This window comes from Equus quagga, chromosome 17, assembly GCF_021613505.1.
Source record: "Equus quagga isolate Etosha38 chromosome 17, UCLA_HA_Equagga_1.0, whole genome shotgun sequence".
In the NCBI taxonomy this organism is placed as follows: Eukaryota; Metazoa; Chordata; class Mammalia; order Perissodactyla; family Equidae; genus Equus; species Equus quagga.
The window spans coordinates 24,410,940-24,429,500 of record NC_060283.1 but is presented as its reverse complement, the minus strand read 5'-3'; the positions used below and the strand labels follow the sequence as shown (position 1 = coordinate 24,429,500).

Genomic DNA, 18,561 nt, shown 5'->3' with positions numbered 1-18,561 from the left:
AGCACCCCACTTTCTGTTCTCAGTAGCAGTGTGCAACCCTGTCCAGCCAGCTGCCCTTGGACTCCCTGTTTGTAAAGTTCCCAACAGATGCTTATGTCCCCCATGCCAGCTCCACATCATTTCTTTGGTCTCTCTCCTTCCCACTCAATGCTGCTCGCACAGCTAGGTGTGCAGCCAAACAGCCTGGCTATTTGTTTTGTTTTGTTTGTTTTTGTTTTTTGACCTATTTGTTTTCTCTGTCTCCTCCACTAAAATACAAGTTCCACGAGAGCAAAGACTGTATCTATCTTGGATCACCACTGCATCTTGTATCTGGTACACAGGCATTCAATGAAGACGTGTTGAGGGCCTAAAACTGTCTTTGTCAACGTTAAATTCTAGTCCTTCCTTCTCCTGGAATAGATATGTTCATGACAACATTATCCTCCCAAAAAGATGATTTACATCTGAGTTGCAAACTTATACAAACTTATAAATCTCCGTGTTATTTCTTCAGCTTAGAATGGACAACCTGGTCTGCTGATATCACCTCTTCCATTAAATTTATATTATGCCCAGAAAAGCATTTTTCAAAATTTTCAACAAGGAAAAAAACCCTTTCCCCATAATAAAGGTCAATTCAGTGCCTTCACCATCTGTTTCTTCACGAAAACGTTGGAACAGGATCCTGTCTTTCTGCCCTGTCACGTGTCACCTCCTATCACAAGTTAACCAAATTCTCAAATATCACTAAAGTGTATCTTCTGACTCGTGAAGCAATTTTGTACAGGCTGGAGCACTTGAGGAAAGAGCATCATGAGGCAGCTTTCTTGTTTCTGTATCGAATAGATGGTGGCGTCACTCATAACAGAGCGTTTCACAATTCAACATTCCATTTCCTCAAAAGCGTCTATTTTCCGCCTAAGAACCTTTACTTCTAGCAACCGGTAGGTGCTTTTCATTAACAGTCAATTTTACACAGACACAAACCCAACATTTTTAGTACAATAAGAGTTATGATACACAAGACTACAAGGAACTAAGAAAGAAACAGTACTAAGATCCAGGCAGGACATTCAGTTCACCTACTATCAGGCTATTAAGTAACTATCTAAGTAACCACCTCAGGCTCATCAGTGAGCTTAATTCAAATTCACACTTTAGCAAAACTGCAAAATACTGGAAGTGTCTTGGACCTTCAGGGTTGCATTTACATAGCTGAAACCTTGAAAGTTAAAATTCTTAAATGCCAAAGATTTATTGTATATCTATAGACCACACGCTCACCTTTGTAAAGACCTGCACTCTTAGCAGGGTTAAAAAAAAAAAAGACAACAAACTTGATATTACGAATCTATAAAAATCTGTTTTCACCTAAAGATGAGGCCCATCTATGTGTAATCTGTCTGACAGGACCAGCTATGGTCTGGAAAGAAATAACAACAAAAATATATACCTCACAAGGATGTTTGACGGATCAAAAGGGACAATACATGTGAGGGAATAAATAAATAATAAAGCACTGTAAAATATTAGTTGTAGGTAGTAATGTTAATAATAAAATAGAGTACATTGTATTAAATTTAGATAATGTTATACGTCAATTATATCTCAACAAAGCTGGAGAAAAAATAAAGAATGGCAGAAATCCTCTCTCATCTGGAACAATTACGGCAGTTTGTTAGTTGGCTACTTAGAGAAGTCAGTTAAAGCAAGGAATCCTAGAAAATGATAAATACACATTGCAACCATTTTTATTTTAATTTAAAGTTTAATTTTAAAATTTAATTTTAAGTGTGATTCATTCACCAATCCTTTGTGTAGGGTCAAGGCCTTATCTTTGAGTTTAGATCTTTGGACTGGAATTCCAGTCTTTCTTGGATAAACCATACCCATAACGCGTCATCTATAATTGCAGTTTCTGTTCTTTTAAAATGCAGCAAAAACTTTAAGACATATGCAACAACAGGAGAGCAAATTTCTTCCTACTTTTGATAACTTTTTGCAATATTTTACATTTGTCTTGTTCACCCCTAATTCGACAACCAATTTCTTTTTTTGAGGTCACACTGGTTTATAACGTTGTATAAATTTCAGGTGTACGTATTATGTACCAGTTTCCGTATAGACTGCGTCGTGCTCATCACCAACAGTCTAGTTTCCATCCATCACCAGACACATGTGCCCTTTCACCCCTTCTGCCCCCTCCCTCTCCCCCTCCCCCTCTGGTAACCACCAATCTGTTCTCTGGATCTATCTGTTTGCTTGTTTATCTTACACATATGAGTGAAATTGTACGGTAATTGTCTTTCTCTGTCTGACTTATTTCACTTGGCATACTACCCTTGAGGTCCATCCAGGTTGTCGCAAATGGCACAATTCTTAACAACCAATTTCTTGAAAGAACTGGCTTTTCTCACTTTTTTTCAGAACTTTCAACTTAGTTTTTGTAAAAATAACTCCTTTTTACCCTAATATTGCAGCCGTTTACAGAATATTTAATAACAAATGCACCCAGCACGAGTAATTTTGGGAACAAATACAACTGACTCTTCGTAAGTAAACACTTTGCATTGTGGGAGGGAAAGAACGTGGGCATCATCCTGAGCAGCCCACCGGTCACAAAAGTCAGCATCCTGGGTACACCAGTCAGGACGTGCCACCAAGGAGGTGGACAGCACTGGTGTATCCATCGGTTGGTTAATTAGACATCAGTTAAAAGAGTCTTTGCCATATTAGAATTGAGGTCTCAAGCGTAGCTGACTACATTCAAAACAGTTTCCTGGTCTCATATATATTTACAACCTTTTATATTTTTCCCCAATCATGTATGATAGACATTTAGAGACAATGAAGTCAAAGAGTAAAAAAACATGCAAGAATATTGAAATGAGGCAAGAGAAAAGGAATTCAGATGGTTAAGTAAAACATGATAAAATAATCAGAGAATTTGACTCCTGACAACAGAATCTAAATGAGTCAATAAGAGATATTTTAAGGAAATAACAATAACCCTCTATTAGTTTGAAAAAACTGGTGATCCATCTTTAAGACATCCCATTAACAGCATGAGAAAGAAGCTTTCTGAACTATAAATAAATACGCCCATGCTAGATACCTGCTTGAAAATATTAAACTTAGGTTAGCTGTATTCTTCTGTAATCGCGAGAGAAGAGGAGGCTGATGTGAAAACTTACTTATTTCACTGGAAACCTGGTCCAGCTTATCCTGAGATCTGCTGATAAGGACGATCTTCATTCCACGCTTTGCTAACTGAAACAATAAAAGAGACAGCAAACAGTTGAATCACACCCGTGCGTTTCATTTTAAAACAGTCCATTCTAAAACAGAAATTGATACGCGGTCATTGTAAGAAAACCTCACCATATGATAACGAATGGACAATCCAAAATGAAGACTTTACAAAAGGCTTCCCCACAGGTTATCTTTCTAAATCAAGCTAGCATATAAATGTCAAGGGGTTTTAGAAGAAGTGAAGAGTTTTACTTTTCATTTTGTACCCATCAACACTGCTGGAGTTTTTAAAATCGTAAGTATCTATTACTCCTATAATTTAAAAGTTAGCTTTAAAAAAGTTTTTGTGTCAGGCTGGATACATAAAGACTGGAGGACTGGCAAAGAAAACGACAGTTAAAATGTTAAGAATTCCTAAAAATAGAATCATTTTTAAAATTTTTATTTAAGCATTATACTTTACGGAAAGAAAGACAAACTAAAACAGTCAAACTGGATAAATTAGTACAGAATTTCCCGGGGGGCCGTGCCGTGGCCAAGTGGTTAAGTTCACGCGCTCCACTTCAGAGACCCAGGGTTTTGCCGGTTCAGATCCTGGGCGCGGACATGGCACCGCTTATCAGGCCGTGCTGAGGCGGCGTCCCACATGCCACAACTAGAAGGACCCACAACCAGAATATACAACTATGCACTGGGGGCTTTGGGGAGAAGAAGAAGAAACAAGACTGGCAACAAAGGTTAGCTCAGGTGCCAACCTTCAAAAAAAAATTTTTTTAAGTAAAGAATGTCCTGAGGAGCACTTTCTGTGTACTGACCCAGCACTGTGTAAGTGGCACAGAATGAATAAGATTTAAGCAAGGTGACAGAATAAGGAATGTTGTTTCCACCCCTGAGACACAAATATAGGGGAACAGGAAAAAACACTGATATACACAAAACTTTTTAATGAACTATTTCAGACAGTCTATAAATGAGCAATGAATTAGGTGCTATGAGGTGTAAGCGATTCAGTAAATTAATATTCCAGTCTTAAATTCTACAGTCAGTTTTTATTAAACAATGAGTAGTTTTGCAAATGAGAAGATATGGAAGAACATTTTTTATAAAAATAACAAAGTTTGGTAATAATTTGCTAAATTAATCTGCGGTAAAACCACTAAAAAACACGAGTCCATGCTCACAGTTTTTTTAAAAAAATTAATGGGGGAGGAAGCACATGGAAAAGCCCTTATTTATAGAAAAATACCATCTAATAAATGTAGAATGAAAACTATCATTAGAAAATCACCAGTTTTAAACCACCATGGTATTAACTAATTTAGGCAAAAATCTGTCAACAGATGTTAAAACCCCTGGGTGAAAAATTGTTGGGAAACAGGAAAATTCATAATCTCAAAGTATCATCTCTTAGGTTCCTTGTGTTTCTTTCTTTCTTTCTTTGGTGAAGAAGATTGGCCCTGAGCTAACACCTGTGCCAATTTTCCTCTATTTTGTATGTGAGACACCACCACAGCACAGCTTGATGAGCAGTGTGTATGTCCATGCCCGGGATCTGAACCCTGGGCCACCGAAGTGGAGCACGTAAACTTAACCACTATGCCACCAGGCCAGCACCCCAATTCCTTATTAATTACAAAGGGGAAAAGGTACCTTTTACTGGAGAATTATGGTGGACAGCATCTTAAAAATGATTTATCTTAACATAAAATAATGGAACAAATGGACTTCTTGTGCCTCCTGATAAGATAAACTCAGAAAGATACACTATCAGTTGGGTAGCATTCCTGCTAAAAAAAATGCTTAACCTGAATCTAATTATGAGGAAACAATAAGACAAATCCAAAATTGAGAAGTCTTTTGCAAAACAATTAGCCTGGATTTTTCAAAAGTGCCACTGTTATAAAAGAAAAGAAAGGCTAGAGAATTCTTCCAGTCAAGAGACGTGACACCTAAATGCCATGCATAATCCTGAACTGTATCTTGCAACCAAAAACCAAGAGCTCTAATGGATGTTATTGGGACAAACGGGAAACTTGCACACGGGCTGCACATTATATACGTAATAGAATTGTACCAAGTTAACTTCCTCTGTGCGACCGCTGTATCGTGGTTACAAGGGTGAGTGTTCTTGTTCTCAGAAGATTCAGGAAGAAATACTCAGGGGTGAAGTGTTATGATGTCTGTAACTCACAAATGGTCCAGCCAAATTAGAATGATAATAATGTTAAACGTGACAAAATGTTAACAGCTGATGAATCCTGGTAAAGGGTATGTGAGTGTTCACTGTATTTTCCTTGCAACTTTTCTGTAATTTTGATATTCAAAATAAAAAACCGGAGGCCAGCCTCGGTGGCCTAGAGGTTAAGTTCCACATGCTCTGCTTCAGTAGCCTGGGGTTTGGTTCCTGGGAGCAGACCTAAACCACTCGTCTGTCAGTGGCCATGCTGTCGCGGCAGCTCACATACAAAAAGAAGAAGATTGGCACAGATGTTAGTTTAGGGTGAATCTTCCTCAGCAAAAAAGAGGAAGATTGTTAAATAGATGTTGGCTCAGAGCCCATCTTCCTCAGCAAAAAATAAATAAATAAAATAGGGGCCAGCCTGGTGGCACAGCAGTTAAGTTCACATGTTCTGCCCGGCCTGGGGTTCACCGGTTTGGATCCCCAGTGTGGACCTATGCACCACTTGTCAAGCCATGCTGTGGTAGGCATTCCACATATAAAGTAGAGGAACATGGGCACAGATGTTAGCTCAGGGCCAGTCTTCCTCAGCAAAAAAGAGGAGGATTGGCAGTGGATGTTAGCTCAGGGCAAATCTTCCTCAAAAAATAAAATTAAATTTAAAAATCTTTAAAATAAATAAATAAACAAATTTAAAAACTGGGAAAACAAAGGAGGACTTAAAAAAAAAAAACCCTTTGGGAATGACAAATGAAAGAGTCGATGGATCTACCAGGATCTTCATCACAGCTGGGTAACATCATAGGCTATGGGTGCCTTCGCAGAACTGGAAGGCAGGAAAGCTTGCCTTCAGAGAACGGCCAAGGGTCCTGCTTTGTATACTCGTCTTCAAACTATTATGGTTTTCTATCCTTTAATTACATCACAGAGAATCTGAATCCTTTGCCTGTGTCTGTCAATACCTTTCTGCCAATCACAGTCCTTCTTAGGAAAAGGATGCTATGGACCAGCCTGGAAATGTAACCACTATATAATAAAATATTCACCTTTCAGAAAATAGTTCAAAACAATGAAGTTTAAAAACTCAGGACTGTCCACACTTACACAATCTAAAATATAATTACATGAATTTTTCACAATTCCAACTTAACAGGATAGAAAGTTTTATACTCATTTTGCATAAAAATCTGTTTTAAAATTGTTTGTTTAAGCAAACATAGTATTTCTGACAACACAGAAATATGTACATATATTATAGTATGTAACATTATATTTGTGTTTCTGACTTCAAAAATCAAAACTACTATGAGATCATTCCATGTTTGTTTTTATATTTTTATACCAAAAAGCAAGGTTTTGAAAACGACCTACCTCTTCTGCATATGATTTTCCAATTCCATCAGTACCACCTGTGACAACTGAGAAAAGAAAAAAAGTAAGTTTAGTTTAAGAACTACAGTGAAGAACTGATCGTGTTAGGACCCACCAATTGGACACAAAGGGACCTGTGCAACACTTTCACGTAAAAGATGGAGCCAAACCAGTCATTCAAACTGTATACCCACCACAATGGCTATATACCCACCACAATTGCTAAAGTTAAAGAGTACAATACCAAGTGTTGACAAGAATGTGAAGCACTGGAACGCTCAGACATTGCTGGTGGCACTGTAATTCCAAAACAGAATCATTTTGGAAAAACCATTTGGCATTATGTCCAGAACTTCCCAAGACGTCTGAACGCATCATGTCTACCAAAAGAATGCCCACGGTAGCTTTATTTATGCATAGTAGGTAAACATGCTCAGATATTAAGTTATGGGAGAATGAGAAAGTAAATTGAGGTATATTCATACAATGGAATACTAAATAACAATAAAAAAGAACTACTGATATATGCAAAACATAAACAAATCTCCCAGACATTATGTTGAGTGAAAAAAGACATAAAAGTGGATAAGCTGTTATGATTCCAGTCACAAAGTCCAAAAAAGGGCAAAGCCAATCTATGATGATGGAACTTGGAATACTGGTTAGTGAGAGCATAGATGACAGAAAAGGGGCATTAAGGGAAACTTCAGATGCAGGAAGTATTCTATGTCTTGATTTGGGTATGTGTGTGTGTGTAAAAATTCACTTAGCTGTACACTTAAGTATACACATTATATCTGCTATACCTTAATAAACTGATTTTTTAAAATTGTGGGCGGTAAAAAGAATTGAATAAGGTCTATTTCTTCCATGGGAAAACATATTTCCCCCATAAGCTCAAAAACCTTACACAGTAAAAACGCTTGAAAATTGTACTGGGTCAGGCTATATCACAGTGTCTTATCTGTGAAATACTGAAATTGTATTTGTTACAAATCCAGAACACAGCTGGCTGCTCCCAAAGGTTAGGGATGCTCCCCAAAGTTCTCTGACTAGGAGTTTTTCCAAACCATTTACAGATTATGGAAAACAAGTTATGGTGTAAAGTAGGATCTTTCGGTATTTGTCTTAAAACCACTTCTTTCAGATTACACGACATGTTCCCCACTTTTACTGCTCAGAAATATGGCAAACACGTCCACAGTCTTCCTAGCCATGTCTTCCATAATCTTACAGATTTTCATCATGTTCCTGCTCAGTTTTCATCTTTCTAGTTTTAAAAAATGTTTTAGAATAAAAAAAGTCAAAAAAAAGTATGTTATTAAAAATAACCACAATACTATTATCACATTCCTAAAATGTAAATAATAATTCCTTGATATCTAATTAGTATATAATTTCCCCACATATTTTTTAAAAATTCTAAGAACTTGGTAGAATCAGGCTTCAGTAAGTTCCATCCTTAAAATTGGTTAATGTCTATTAAATCTCTTTTAATCTATAGGTTCGATGTATCCAACTACCCATCTATATCATTTAATCTCCATCTCTCTCTCCCCCCACCCTCCCTCTCCCTTCCCCACCTCCATTATTTGCTGAAGATATGTTTACACTTTCCCTTCCCGGCATTTGCAGATTGCATTCCCCTGATGTCGTTTAACATGTTCTTCGGTCCCTTAGAGGTTGGCTAGAGATGCTCAATAAAATTCAAGTTTGATTTTTCAGATACGAATACTTCATAAATGATATATATTGCATATTGACATCAGGAGGTACATGTCTAGTTACCTTTCTTTTTGTTTCATTAGCAGCTACTGACAATCAACACTAAGAGCCATTATTTCATTAGAGGTACAAAATGGTGATATTTGAATTCTATCATTCCATCTTCATTTATTAGCTGGAATATTTCCATAGAAAAATAACTCCTCATCTGTTATTTGGTTACAACGGTAAGAGTTTGCGTAGGAACACAGGATAAATGTTTGATTTTTTTTCTCCTTTATTTACCAGTTTTCAAAATAAATTGGTTCCCAGACACCTTCCAAAGGTAACCCAGGAGTTTTTATCATTGTGGTTTTGTTTCTAACAAACATTATTAACTGATGGATTTAAATGTTTGTGGGAGAACCCATCTGTATGAAATTAAGCATCACCAACCTCATGATCAAGGGTACATTTTTCTAACTTCTCATCTCCTGAGTAGTTTGGAGGCGTAGAGAACCAGAATTTTATACTGCATTCCTGTTACTGGCTCACTAACGTTTCACACATGAAGGATAAGCATTTTCTAATTGTTTCCAGTTCTGTCCTTTTCCTCCTCTGTAATAACGTTTAATGCTCTCTCCAAGATCCCCAGAACCTCACCTCCTCTCCTCTTCCTTCAAAGCAGCGTTTAAGCTCCAACTCCATTGTTCCAGATCGCTTCAAACAAAAGAAACCCTTCTCTCCTCCAGACTCCCTCAGCTCTTTACACGCACCTCTCTTATGCCACTCAGCATTCTCTACTCTGACCTGTATTTCCTTACATACAGAAGTCTTAATTCTTCTGCCAGATTCTGGGCTCCCTGCTATGTGACATGCACGAGGCAGGTGCTCAGAACACATTTGCTGAATGCATCAGTGATGCTCAGCACTTAGGTGTCTTACAACCTGGAAAACACACAAGACTTAGACTGTTTCTCTGAGAACCTGGTTTCTCAAAGTTCTTGACTTTACAAGTATAATACCATAACTCTCCTAACCTAACTGCCACTCATCTATTTACAGAGCCTTTGGTACCTAGGTTATTCTGTTTATTTTCTACAACTGCAGAGCAAGCAAATCGTACACATGACTACATACAATGAATCTATGGCAATATGATTTCCCAGATTAGGGGCTTAAAAATCCCTTAATAAGAAAATCTTCAAGAATTCAAATACAATAAAGTCATTCTGTATAACGTATCTAGAATTTTTGGCTGCAATGTACATATTTCAAAATATAGATGATTCTGTGTGTGCATCTGTGTGTTTTTAAAATTGCCAACCCCAGGTTGATCTAAACAAGCACATCATACTTTCAAAAGCCCGTAACACGCCAGGATTAGAGATTATAAAATTTGCCTAATAGATATCAAGTCTTCCTTTTCCAGATTCCCCAGTTTTTGGAGTTTGCAGTGCATATTGTTAGAGCACCGACTACATCTCCCTTCCAGCAGCGGGGTACTCAGTCAATCCTCTGTGGGGGATCAGAACCGGCCACCCCAAAACGTGTCTCTTTTCCTTGCCTTGATTGTTTTTAAGAACAAAACACTCTGAAGGAAACGCTGAGCTTCCCCCTAACTGCCTAAAAGCAATTTAAGATAAAGGCCTGTCCCCAGGACAGAGCACCACCATGGATAACTCTGGGTATCCAGCAGACGGCGAAGATCCTCGCTAAGCCCACTCTTATCAAAGTTCTATTTTACTTTTCCATTTCCACGTGAATTCCCTTCCTCCCCTTTGAAATCCCAAACCACCACCCCCAACATCCTCCTTTGTCTTTAGCTGAAGATGATATTTAAGAAGAAAGCCTCCACCGTTTTGGAGAGTTGCTCAGTTTTCCTGAGTCTCTCCCATATATACATGTTACAAACCTCGGTTCGATTTTCTCCTGTTATTCTGTCTCATGCGAATTTAATTCGTAGCCCAGCCAGAAGGACCCAGAGGATAGAGGGAGATGTCGTCCTCCCGTACACCTCTCTTGCCAGGATTGTCATCTGCCGTCAGCTCACACGTGAGCATCTCCCTGCCGTCAGCCTTATCCATGGTGACAGCCCCCTCCCCTGGGCAGTGCATGTCTAATGAGTGACCCGCACTTGAGGACAAAGGTCCAGCTCCCTTCCCTCACTTTGGCTTCTCTGAGGGGCCATCCCAGGTTCAGAATTTCCCATGGGATCAGCTGTGACCTCTGCTAGATCTGCAACACAGTTCCACCTCTCCCTCTGCCCTACTTTGATACTTTTGCTCTTTTATTCCTGAGAGCACACACCAGTACACCTGACACACACGCGTCTCAATGTCCAGTTTGCCTCCTGATGAACTACTGAGAGCCTCAAGTCAAGCTCCCTTCTTTTTTTAAGTGATTTTATTTATATCTAAGTAATACGTCCTCTTAGTTTGAAAAAGAAAATAGCTATAAAAGGTTTGAAGTGAAAAACAGCAGGACTTTACCCCAACCTTCTGCACCTTCCTACTCCATCCCCAGAAGCAACCATTTTCATTGCTTTTAGTCGTTTTTCCTTATGTTTACATCCATGTTATCAATCCTGTGCTTACACTGTTCTCTCCTGATCATCAATTTTTATATTGCTTGTTGACTTATTACAGTTGATGGGAACTCCCACTCCCCTTTTATTTTCTCCATCCTTCCAAGGAAGTCACATCACAAGAGTCTGTCAATAGTCAGTGTTTATTGTAATGCTGCAACTCAATTCTGACATCAACCATCCAGAATTAGAGCAGATCCCACAGGTTAAGGGCATGGTCCCCAGCAAAACTGCCCACGTTTCAGGCACCAGCCACAAGTCAGACGTGCCCAGGCTACCCTCTCTTGTAACTGACTGCCTACAAAATTCAGGGTCCCCACAACTCCTCAGGTTCAATAATTCCCTAGAATGCCTCACAGAATTCAGGATAACTTACAATTTATGATAACAGTTTTATAATAAAAGATACAAATCAGGACCAACCAAATGAATAGCCACATAGGGAGAGCCCTGCATGCAGAGCTTCCATGCCTCTCTGAATGAGGGCACGTCACCCTCCCAGCACATCAATGGCTTCACCGACCAAGAAGCTACACCAAGCTTCAGTGTCCAGAGTTTTTATTGGGTTTCATCACAAAGGTAGGGTTGATAGAATCGTCAGAACTCAATCTCCAACCACCGTCCCCACCCCCTCCCGCCCCCTCCCACCCCCCGGGAAGTTGGGAGGTTGAACTGATGTCACACGACTCAAAGCTCCAGTGTTATGGTTGATCTTTCTGGCAGGACCAGCCCCCAGCTCAAAGCCATCTAGGGTCCCACCATGAGTCATCCCGTTACCATACACTATGAGGGCCCACCACGAATAACAAAGACACTCCTATCACTCAGGAAATCCCGAAGATTTAGATTCTCCTTCCCAGGAACCAGGGGGGAAAGCCAAATTCTTTATTATACAACAATTATTGCGGCTAGATAAATATATCATTCACTACTGAACCAAACAGTATAGTGTAATTACATTTCCTTTCCTGGTCCACATTTTTCTTTACCTGGAGTTAAAACTGGCTTTTTCTTCCATCTGCAGAGTTTTCTTTTTACATCTTCCCCCATTCTCTCTACCTGCCTCTCAAAATAACTTTCCACACAATCAACCCCATCAACTTGTTCCATTCTTTCTTTTCCTTAGAGATCACCTTCCCGAGAACCTCTAGCTTTTATCCTGCTCCGACCTGGAATGGCTACTTTGCTGCACAGCCGCTATTCCAGAATATAATCTTGGAATTCCACGGGCCTCTCTCTCCTGTGTTGAAGCTCTTGTTTCTTAGATCTTGTTCTGTTCCTAATACCTAACCTCTTAATCTCAAGTTCGTATGCCCAATGCCCAGCCGAGACATCGGTGCTTGGAGACGAGAAAGATTTACTTGAATTGACCAAAATGAGAAGGCAGGCGCCTGGGTTCACTCAAATGTGCCTCTCCGTGAACAGACAGCAGGGGGCGGTTATAGAGCTAAGGGGCTCAGCAGGAGGAACTTCAGGGAAACAAAGGGGTCACTCCCAAGAAAGGCCTCTGCACAATCTGACTTCGGGGTTTCAGTGGCTGCTGAGGGTGGCCAACTGGTGATCACAACCTCCCCGAAGGCATTCTCTTTCTTCTGCAAAACAAGCTCACCCATCCTCCAGACGCGAGTCACCCCTCAAGTGAAACAAGAAAACAGCAAATTGTTTTAAAATCTACACTACCCCCCAGGTAACTGGCTTCAATCCCCCATTATGGAACATGTCTGCCAGCAGCTTCCCAAGAACAGATGCATGAAGACACGTTTTTGTAAATATTTTTTAAAAAGTAAATTTTTTATTTCAGAATAGTTTTAGACTTACCGAAAAAATGTGAAGACAATACGGAGTGTTCCCTACATTCCAAATCATTTCTCCTATCACTAACACCTTCTTATTAGTGTGGTACATTTGTCACAATTCATGAACCAATATTGATAGGTTATTATTAACTAAAGTTCCTATTTTTTTCAGATTTTTTTGTAGCTGAATGTTCTTCTGTTCTAGGATCCAGAATATCACATTAAATCTAGTTGTCATGTCTCTTCATGTGACAATTTAAGAGAGAAATTTTTTTATTGTGTATATGTTTTTTTTTTAAAAAGTCTATATTCTAACCTCACACAAAATTGTTTAACCAGGTACAGAATTCTAAGCAGGAAATCATTTTTAACAAAAAACTGAAGACAACTCTCCATTGTCTTCTAGCATGCTTAAAAAGTATTTCACCTTAAAATTCATGATCTTCAATTCTGCAAATTTTCCTATATTAATTCTTTGATAATTTCTTCCCCACACTTTTCTCTTTTTTCTTTCTATTAATCAGATTTCTTTATATTAATCTGATTAATGCTATTAATCAGAATTTGGACTTAACAGTTTCTCTATTAATCTTACTTTTGTTTTTGTCCTACTTCCCTGGAAATTTCAACTTTTATCTTCCAAACTTTCTATTGACTTTTTAAATTTAGGTTGTCCATTTTTTAATTTTGAAGCGCTCTTCTCTATTCTGACTGTTCCTGCTCTCTCTTTTTGTAAACAGCATCTTATTCTTATAGATCCATTATCTTCTCTCATCTCTCAGGACAGTAACTACACTTGTTTATATATTTACATTTTCTTCTACTCCATATATTCTGTTTCCTCTAAGTTCCTTTTGATTGTTTTGGTCTGGCTCATCTTGGAGACATTGAAATGGCGCTTAATGTGCATAGGTGGGGTGATTACACTGTGACCCTTCTGGAGAGTAATCAATGGGCAAATCAGCTATTTTATTGGGGAATCCACAAAACTCAGTATGTGTCTTTTCTCTGGGATCCTTCAGGAACTCTTAAGAAGCATTTCTCAATTTCCAGTCTTCTCGCCGCTAGGCAGTTGGGCAGTTTGTAGAGTTTTGCTCAACCCCTGTTCTCAGTCAGGTATTTCTGCTCTCTTCCGTGCCCATTTCTCTGAATCTCAAGCACATATGGCTCAGTGTTCTTCCTCACCCCTGTCTTTTTAGGTACCTGATACTTCCAATTCCTGTGCTTTTCTGGGGTCCAAGGGCAAACTTGCTTGTTTCCCAGTGGTGGACCCTCGTGAAGGCTCAGGGGTCTGCTCTGTGAGGTCAGTCGCCACTCTGCCACCTTCATTTGCCAGACTGGGGATGAGGGATTTTCCAAGTTCCCTAGTTTCATCAAAATGGAGGTTTCTGTCTCTCATTCTCCTGATTTTTAAAGAGGATTTCCAGAAGATAAAGGGCTAGAAATACTGTTACTTGGTCATTTTAAAACTGCAAGTTCTCCAATGTTCCTCCTAAGCATATTACACTGAAGTGGACTAACTTTAGTTGAGGATGAGACACCAAACACACTTCTCAAGATTTGGCTTTATGCTCCCAGCAAGAACCTTTTTTCCTGTCATCTTCCTGCTATTAACTATCAAGTTTAAATCAAACTAACAGTTTTTAGAAACTATGATATGCCTGACTATGGAGAATCCAATGATGTGTAAGATCTACTCTGAATATTAGGTGTTCTACACATCACTCATTTCATGCTTAGGACTTTAATTAAGCACAAAAAATATGACATTAAATTGTATAAATTTTTAAAAATTTAGCCTCTGATCTTTTTAGATAGACAAAAATATCACTTTTTCATATTCTAAGAAGTCTCAAAATCAAATCCAACACTGCATAGTTACATGTAAGGCAAATATTGCCTTACAAGTAAATTTTTCCTGAGAAAACAGAAAAGTATAAAAATTACTTTTTTATAGGCAAAAGAAATACAAAATAAAATGGAAGCCCAGAGCCTCTCTTAGTCATCTCTGTAAGCACCACTGTGGTTCTACACTAGTCAGAGTCATCTCCAGTGGCTAGGCAGTGGAAGATCCAGTGTCATTTCCCCATCAAAGGAAGGACAAATTCTTTAGTCCTCTAAGTCATATAGCAGGTAATGTTCTTGCAATAAAGTACAAACATGACCAAGTCATCTGTCAAACTCAAGCCAATTATAAAAGTTTTACTCAATGCTGAAAAAAAATTGTTTATTTAAGACACAAAAGATGGGGACAAGGATTGTCCTGCTTTTAAAGATATATTCCTTGCTCTAAAGCTAAATATCTTCCAATAGTAGTAGCAGAGAGAGCAGCTCATAGTTGGATAGAAAGATCCCTTAATCAAGCTCAATAACTTTTTATTTTCATAAAGTAATAGTGGGACTCTCACTATTAAGATGATGCCATATTGTCTGGGGAATCAATGCTTCCTCATTAATTTTAGGAAGCTAAATAAAGCATACCATCTTAAATCAAGTCTTTTGGTGGCTGCTTCTGAGGCGTTGGGAAAAAGGAGGAAAGAGATTACCATTTTTCATTCTTCTTACTGTTAGTATTTTTTAACCATGTATGTGTATTGCCTTTCTTAAAATGAAGTCCTTTCTACCATGAATAGAAAGATGGTGTAAACTGAGCCTGCGGACTTTTCATTTATTCTAGCTTCCCAAAAATCAGTGTAGCATTGCTAAAATCAGTGTTTCCCAAGGTCCCTTAATATTTTCTTAAAACTGGTATTTTAAAAATAAAATTTAATAGAAAACTTAGTTACTTTATTATTATTTAATGATTTGATTATTATAAAAGACCACCAGTTTCAATTAGCAAAAATTGAGTATTAGTGTAAAATGTATATATATATAACTATCAAAAATTTGAAATATTCATCAATGTAGCACCTAAGACTAACTCTCGGTTTGTGTTTTGGGAAACACTGATGTAAACACGACCACGCTGATATAGCTGCCACCTTGCAATGAAAACCAGATGAAACCAAGACCAGCTCTCAAATCACGCAAACTAGAAGTACTACTTGTGCTATGGAAAATAGTACAGAGATTCCTAAAAAAATTAAGAACAGAACTACCATACGATCCAGCTAGTCCACTGCTGGGTATTTATCCAAAGAACATGAAAACATGAATGCATAAAGATACATGCACCCCTATGTTCATCGCAGCCTGATTCACAATGGCCAAGATGGTTGAAAGCAACCTAGGTGCCCATCAAAGGGCAAACGGATAAACAAGATGTAGTATAAATACACAATGGAATACTATTCAGCCATAAGAAACAATGAAATCCGGCCACCCGTGACAACGTGGACGGACCTTGAGGGTTTTATGCTAAGTGAAATAAGTCAGAGGGAGAAAGTCAATATCATATCATAAACAGAAGATAAAAACAACAATCACATAGAGACAGAGATTGCATTGGTGGTTACCAGAGGGGAAGTGGGGAGGCAGGAGGGTGAAATGGGTGATAGGCACATGTGTGTGGTGATGGATTGTGATTAGTCTTTGGGTGGTGAACATGATGTAATCTACACAGGAATCAAAATATAATGATGTACACCTGAAATTTATAATGTTATAAACCAGCATTATCACAATAAAAAAAATAAAAAAGAAGTACTGCTTGTTTTTTGTGGTTTCTTAAAATGAAAGAATGAAGCAATCACAGCCACACTGAAATAAGACACAATGTGTAAAAACAACCCTGGGGACCCGTCCATCTTATGTTATCTGCATATGTGAGCCAGAGCCTGCTGCCCGTCTTCCTCAATATCCATTCTGCCCTCCTTCTTTGCAGCAATCGTGACCTGGAATACAGACTATTTTCCAACCTCTCTAGCAGCCAGGTGTGGCCACGCGATTAAATTCTGGAAATAAGATGCAAGCACGGTGTGAGGGAGTGTGAGAAAGGCTGCTTAAAGGAGCTGACTCAGCAGGGAGAGGCCCCTCTCGCCTTTCCTGTAGGCAATTCAGAAGTGATGGCTGTAGGTCCAGCAGTCTTGACCATGAAGTAACCTTGAGGGTAGAAGCCATGGGCTAAGATGAAGGAGCATACAGGAATCAAGGTTCCTGATACCTCCATGGAATTACGATGCCACTTTTTCTTAACCAATCATTTCTTTCTCAAATGCTCATCACAGAGGATTGAACATACACAAAAATACCAGTCTTCTTTAAATTGGGTGAAAAATAAACTTCTATATTGTTAAAGTCACTAGAACCAGAAAAGCAAGAGTAAGCTGTCAGCAAACTAAATTATTAAAACAAGATATTTAGTGCTCACATCATTCTAAGAATATCTGCTCAAGGTCCTTCCCTGATATTCCCCAGTCAGCTCTCACAACACCCGTCACCCCAGTCTAAGCGATCTTCCCAAGAAACAAGGACTCGTGCAGCGAACCTTTCAGGCCCTCCTCACTCAACTCGTGCTCTGCAAAGTTAAGAAGTCTTTCCCAAACACCATTTTTATGATCTCCTTCTTCCGTTAAGGAGTGACAATGTCTCCCTATCGCCAATTATATAAAACCTGAAACACAAATCCACTCACTTTGCCCCATTGCCACCACCGTCATTCATCTCCCACAAGAACTACTCCAACCGCCTTCTCACTCATTCACCTGCTGCCACTCTTACTCCTCTCCCAGTCACTCCAGACTGCAGCCAAAGCCACCACTCCAAAGGGCCAATGCGGCATCACTCCCCCGCCTAAAACGTGTCAGGGACTTCCCATTGCCCTTACTCTTTACAAGGCCTTCCATGAGCTGACCTTTCCTCCCACAACTTTCCTCCTCCCACTCAGTGCCCCGGTCATGCTGAAATTCTTCCACGTCCTCCAAAGGAACAGATTCTCTCTTCACAATTTCTCCTCTACTCCCAATTTTACTCCAACTACTGTCTCCCTCTCATCCTTGAGGTCTTCACTGGAACATCTCCTCTCCCATTAAGACTTCTTTGACCTCTAGACTAACAGGATCTCAGAGCTCTCTGCCCCCATAATACCCATCTTTTCCCTTCATGACGTTCATCATAGAGGTTTCCATAAGCGTTTGTCTGGTCACCACAGTCTAACTGCTAGCACAGTGTCTGCCAAAAAGTAGATGATTAATGAGGTTTTGCTGGATGAATGAATGAGTGAATGAATGAAAGGAGATTATGAATGGAAAGCCTGTCTCTTAGACGCTACCCACTGCTTTAGCCACTCCTTCCTCAGAAATAATGCCCAATCACCTACTGTACGCAACCCCATATACTCTTTAGCCCCTTTCAACATCAAGAATCAGTGATCTAAAATAAAATTCAACAGAAAGAAGTTGAACTTTGTTTATGATGAATCTGGAGACACAGTTTCAAAGGATTCTGAGGCTGTTCTTGAAAAGAGGTGATTTTCAATGCTAGAGAGAACTACTCCGCTCGTAATGTGCCAGGGTGGATATGAAGTGAACGAACTCGACGCAGGATTCGGGGAAGGGGAGAGGAGCTGCTCGGGTTTAGTGAAGGGCGCCAGATTACCAAAGCGGCGACAGTTCACTGTTCTTGTCATTAAGACGTGCTTCTGCAGTTCACACTGGGTGTTCTCAGATTCCATTTTGCTCCGGAGTCAGTGGATAAGCTAAGGTAGTTTTCAACAATACAGAGAAAGAAGCCGCAGGTATCACCTATAA

General features: G+C 39.2%; 1 protein-coding gene across 1 annotated transcript in view; it reads right to left on the bottom strand.

Moving 5' to 3' along the window:
• Positions 1-18,561, bottom strand: part of HSD17B12 (hydroxysteroid 17-beta dehydrogenase 12) — a 151,071-nt gene that overhangs the window by 90,226 nt on the left and 42,284 nt on the right. The window contains exons 2-3 of the mRNA XM_046643067.1: positions 6,785-6,831; positions 3,177-3,252 (exon numbers count right to left, since the gene is read on the bottom strand). Coding sequence (XP_046499023.1) covers positions 3,177-3,252; positions 6,785-6,831 — 123 coding nt within the window. The remainder of the gene's footprint in view (positions 1-3,176; positions 3,253-6,784; positions 6,832-18,561) is intronic.